This window comes from Indicator indicator, chromosome Z (genome assembly GCF_027791375.1).
Source record: "Indicator indicator isolate 239-I01 chromosome Z, UM_Iind_1.1, whole genome shotgun sequence".
Classification (NCBI taxonomy): Eukaryota; Metazoa; Chordata; class Aves; order Piciformes; family Indicatoridae; genus Indicator; species Indicator indicator.
Genome location: NC_072053.1, coordinates 18576452 through 18581401, shown reverse-complemented (window position 1 = coordinate 18581401; position 4950 = coordinate 18576452). Strand labels below are relative to the sequence as shown.

Genomic DNA, 4950 nt, shown 5'->3' with positions numbered 1-4950 from the left:
TTCCGTTGATCACCTGATGTCTAAAGATCCTATGCAGAAGCCTCAGGGACAAGTGACATTGGCCTTCCTCCAGTTCTGAGAAACCTCCTCTGTTCTCCAAGGCATTTAAAAAATGGTGGAGAGCGGCTTAGCAGTGGCCTTAGCCAGCTCCTTCAGTACATGTGGGTGCATCCCGTTGAGGCCCATGGATTTGTGGGTGTCCAGCTTCTCTAGTTGGTCTCTTACTCAGTCCTCCTTAACTAAGGGAGAGTCTTCCCTCCTGCTGACTTTCTTTCTTATGTCCAGGGACTGAGGACCAGGACACAACAGTAAAGACTGAAGCAAAGAAGACTTCAGTAATTCCTCTGTATCCTGTCATGAGGTTAAACACCTCATTCACACTGGGCCCACATTTTGCCTGGTGTTCCTTTTCCTGTTAATGGACTTGAAGAAGCCCTTCCTGTTATTTTTCACATTCTCTTCCAGTTTTAATTCCAAAATTCTTCACAGCATCCCTACATGCTCTGGCATTGCTCTTATATGGCTGCCAAGTGGCCAGTCCCTTTTCCCACATACTCTGAGCTTCCTTCTTCTATCTGAGATTTCCTAGAAGCTCCTTGTTCATCCATGCAGGTCTCTTGCCTTTCCTGCTGATTTCTTTACCATGAGGATTCACAAATCTTGAGCTTGGAGGAGGTGATGCTTGCAGCTGTTGTCTGCCCTCTACCAGGCATGACACAGCACACCTGGAAGACAAGAAGGTTATCAGGAGTAGCCAACATGGATTTACCAAGGGGAAATCTTGTTTAACTAACCTGATAGCCTTCTATGAAGTTATGACCAAGTGGGCAGATGAGGGAAGAGCAGTGGATGTCATATATCTTGACTTCAGTAAAGCTTTTGATACTGTCTCCCATAACATCCTCCTAGAAAAGCTCAGGAGATGTGGCCTAGATGGTTGGTCAATGAGGTGGATTGAAAACTGTCTCCAGAACAGAGTTCAGAGGGTTGTCATCAATGACACAGAGTTAACTTGGAGGCCTGTGGCAAATGGTGTCCCCCAGGGATCAGTACTGGGTCCAGTTTTGTTCAGTATCTTTATCAACAACCTGGATGAGGGCATTGAGAGTACCCTCAGCAAGAGCCAATGGGATCCTGGGGTGTATCAAGAAAGGTGTGTCCAGCAGGTCTGGGGAAGTTCTTCTACCTCTCTACTCTGCCCTGGTGAGACCACACCTGGAATACTGTGTCCAGTTTTGGGCTCCCCAGTTCAAGAGAGACAGAAACCTACTAGAGGGAATCCAACGGAGAACCACGAGGATGATTAGGGGACTTGAGCATCTCCCCTATGAAGAGAGACTGAGATCCCTGGGGCTATTTAGTCTTGAGAAGAGAAGGGGTTCTGAGAGGGGATCTGATCAATGTCTATAAATATGTGAGGGGTGGGTGTCAGGAGGAGAGGGCCAGGCTCTTTTTGGTGGTTCACAGTGATGAGACAAGGAACAATGGGTCCAAACTTGAACATAGAAGATTTCACCTCAACGTGAGGAGAAACTTCTTTAAAGTGAGAGTGACAGAGCCCTGGAACAGGCTCCCTGGGAGGAGGGGGCGGTGTGGAGTTTCCTTCTCTAGAGACTTTCAAACCCACCTGGATGCATTCCTGTGCAGACTATCCTGGGTGATCCTGCTCTGGCAGAGGGGTTGGACCTGATGATCTCTTGAGGTCCTTTCCAACCTCATATACTGTGATACTGTGTATGGGCATGCAACCCCTTGTGTGGTCACCCAGCACCCTGTGGACAGTATGGAAGGGCATGCATGGCACAGTCTGTGTGTGCAGGACCTCAGGAGATTGTCCTGGATACTGGGACAGTATGGAATGGCATGGCATGTCCAGGCACACCCCCAGGCTGCCCTTCCCTTCCCAGCAGTGTTGTCATGGGTGCTGAGCAGGGACAGAGGCAGCAGGAAGCAGCAACTTGGGCTCCTCATGGCAGCAGTAGTGGAAGGGGCAGCCCTGCTCCTACTCAACCCTTTCTAGAGCTGGGTAGCAGCTGCTCATGCCCTGTGTCAGGCTGTGTCAGGTTACACCCAGAACCTATCCGCCAGGTGGACAAAGAATCCTGACCCAGGTGGGCAGAGAGACTTGGGAGGGGTCCCTTGGTCAAAGTCTATTCCACCCCCATTTTCCTGTCCACCAAGCTGATTTAAGGGGAGACATCTCCTGTGTTCTTGCCCCTGCACCTTGCCTGGGCCTGGTTTTGTACAGATTTTTATTTACCCTTTTTCCTTATACCTTTGTAATTTTCCTTCTAGTCAAATGCTATCTATATTTTGTAAAAGTTAACTTTTTACATCCAAATCGATTCAAGACTGTTCCTGTTGTGATTTTATCTCTTTTTTCTCCTGAACAATTTGCTTTCCCCTACCAGAAAAAAGGCAGAGGGGAGGCAATCTAAATCTGTTCCATTTGGGCTTTTGGAGTGCAGAAAAGCTTAAGCCACACCTCAGGCATGCTGCCAAGGACCATCCTGCTAGGAGATGAGACAGGCCCCCATCCACTGTGCCACAGTGATCAGAGAGCCCTGCATGCCCAGGGAAGGCAGAAGTTCCAAGGTGACAGGATGGGGCACACTGATGGAGGAGGAGCCTGGATCGTGGAGAAGGGTCACAACAGGGGACACACTCTGAGCCTCAAGAGGCCATGAGATAGGGTGGCAGGGATGGGGGAACATGTGCAGTGAGCCATGACACAACAGGAGCCAGCTAGGTGTTTTCAGCAAAGCTTTATTGGGAGAAGCAGGTAGTGGGGTGGGAGGTGGGGGCAGCATCCATGGCCCTGCTTCAGCCCAGGAACCCCAGCACAGCCACCCTCACTCCTTTTGAGAGTGCAGTCGAGTGAAGACGTTGATGCCAACCCTGCAGGGACACAGAGGGAGCTCATGTAAGTGTGGGAACTGCAGCCTTGCACAAGGCAAACACCCTCCTGGGACACAGCCTTGTCTCCCACCCACAGCACTGGCACCATGGTGGCACCCCCAGGAAGGCCATGTGTGAATGCCCCATCCTCAGCCATCCCCAGCCTGGCATCAGCTCTGCCAGGTGCTGACCCTCTGGGGTGGGAACCCTCCATTCACCTGGGGATGCACAGGGGACCTGCAGGTGGCAGGGACAGGGAGGGGGCTCACCTAGTGGCTTTCCAGTCATCTGTGATGTTGTCCACATGTGACCTCAGGAGCCACATGGTCTTCAGAACCTCCTTTCCATTCTCATCCACAAAGCACTGGCCAGTGAAGACAGTGACAGAGTCTGCAAGGACAGCGCGGGAGGTGGAGGGGAGCACATCCAGGGAGGCACACCAGTGCCAAACTATGTCCCTAGAGGCTGTCCCGGCACAGGGGACAGTAGGCCCAGGCTAGTCTTGCCCTCTGGGGACATCAGGCAGGAAGGGTCAGAGGACTTGGGCTCATGAGTGCAGATGGGCAGGCAGCAGCAGCAGCAGCGAGCTTCAGCCCCCAGCATGTCTTCTGTGCCCCCACACCAACAAAAGGAGCTCCAAAATCAAGGATGGGAGAGCACTGGGGACACCACAGGCAAAAGCAGAGGACAATGACAGGCAAGGCAGGGAAGGGAAGAAGGAATTCAAGGACATTGCGAGAAGCACAAGGCAGGTCTGGGGACAGCACAGGGAGGGCAGGGAGAAGCACCTGAAAAGGTCCAGTTGACAGTGAAGCCAAAGGTGGGGTGGTTCTTCTGGTTGGTGCGGTGCTGGGACCCCTGCAGTGGTGACACCTGGATCTTGTTGGTGGTGGCTGTCACAGCTGTGTGGTAGAAGCCATTGAAGTTGCCTTCTCCATTCACAGCCCCGATGGTCATGGTGGAGCCCAGGTCGTTGATCCATTTCCCAGTCAGCACACACTGGGGTGGAAGGGACTCAGTGTTGATGCCACAGCACAGCCTGACTGCGGGCAGGGTGGCAGGAGAGGGCACCCTGGGGAGCCACAGTTCCCCTGCCCACCCTGCCCCATGGATCCCAGCCCTGCCATTACCTTTCTGGAAGCCTGGCCAGGAGCCACCAGGGCCAAGCTGAGCACCAGGAGGAAGGGAGTCACTTGCACCATCTCTGCAGTGGGCTGACAGCCGGTGTAGCTAGGAGGTGCTCCTGGCAGGGCTCTGTCGAGGTGCCTGCTCCCTTGCCCTTTTATTGCCTCTAGGGCTGCAGGTGGCAGCTCTGGCCAGGGCATTGTGCAATCTGGGTGTTTCCAAATTTGCACTTCCCAGATGCACCAGTCTGGGGAAGGCCCTGGCTCCTGCAGGCTGGAGACTGCCAGGACAGACGTTCAGCAAGGGAAAACCCCTCTGTGTCTGTAGTTCTTTCCCTGCCTGGGCTGCAAAGGGATGCCAAGCAGCCTTAACCCCTATACACCCCAGGACTGGCTGCAGCTCATGGCCTCTCCCTGCTCCTCTTCACCCAACATGCTCATGCAAACCCACCCAGCACTGAGCTCTTTTTGGGGCTTTGCTTTATCCCCTCTCAGCACCAAAGCAGCTGCAGATCAGGCAAGAAAGCAACTGGTCTGCTCTCGCCTGGGGCTGGCATGAAGGTTTCCTGCTGTTTTTACAAACAGGCTTTTGTTAGAAGGAAATTATTTGTTGCCTTGATTATATTTATGGAACACAAACATTCCCCAAAGCTCTTGGATGTCACATTTTAACGCTGACAAAAGCTGTATTTACGCAGGAATCCTTCACCAAAGTTAAGTGCCTGTGTATCTCTGCATTGCTGGCCCAGAGAGGCTGAAGTCGCTTGGTTCACAACAGATTTTCCCACCCATTCCTCAGTGATTTTCAAAGCTCTCTCCTGAAAGATATGTGTTTTAATCACCCCAGTCACTGCAGCAAGAGCCAAGGGAGCCCTAATCACTCCACAACCTTCCTTTCCTAATATGGGCACAGGGCAACCCTTTGCAA

General features: G+C 52.5%; 1 protein-coding gene across 1 annotated transcript; it reads right to left on the bottom strand.

Moving 5' to 3' along the window:
- Window positions 1-2852: 2852 nt before the first annotated feature.
- LOC128979609 (avidin-like) lies at window positions 2853-4100 on the bottom strand. Its single transcript, XM_054397915.1, has 4 exons — window positions 4029-4100; window positions 3687-3897; window positions 3168-3288; window positions 2853-2898 (listed from the first exon to the last, which is right to left on the bottom strand). Exons 1-4 carry the CDS (start codon window positions 4098-4100, stop codon window positions 2853-2855), a joined length of 450 nt encoding a protein of 149 aa, XP_054253890.1.
- Window positions 4101-4950: the final 850 nt, after the last annotated feature.

Excerpts from the sequence above, each read along its gene's own strand:
- LOC128979609 (XM_054397915.1), bottom strand. The coding sequence starts at position 4,100 with ATGGTGCAAGTGACTCCCTTCCTCCTGGTGCTCAGCTTGGCCCTGGTG. Across the intron at positions 3,289-3,686 it reads TGTCAACTGGACCTTTTCAG|ACTCTGTCACTGTCTTCACT; the intron begins GTGCTTCTCCCT and ends CTGTCCTTGCAG. Across the intron at positions 2,899-3,167 it reads GATGACTGGAAAGCCACTAG|GGTTGGCATCAACGTCTTCA; the intron begins GTGAGCCCCCTC and ends GTGTCCCTGCAG.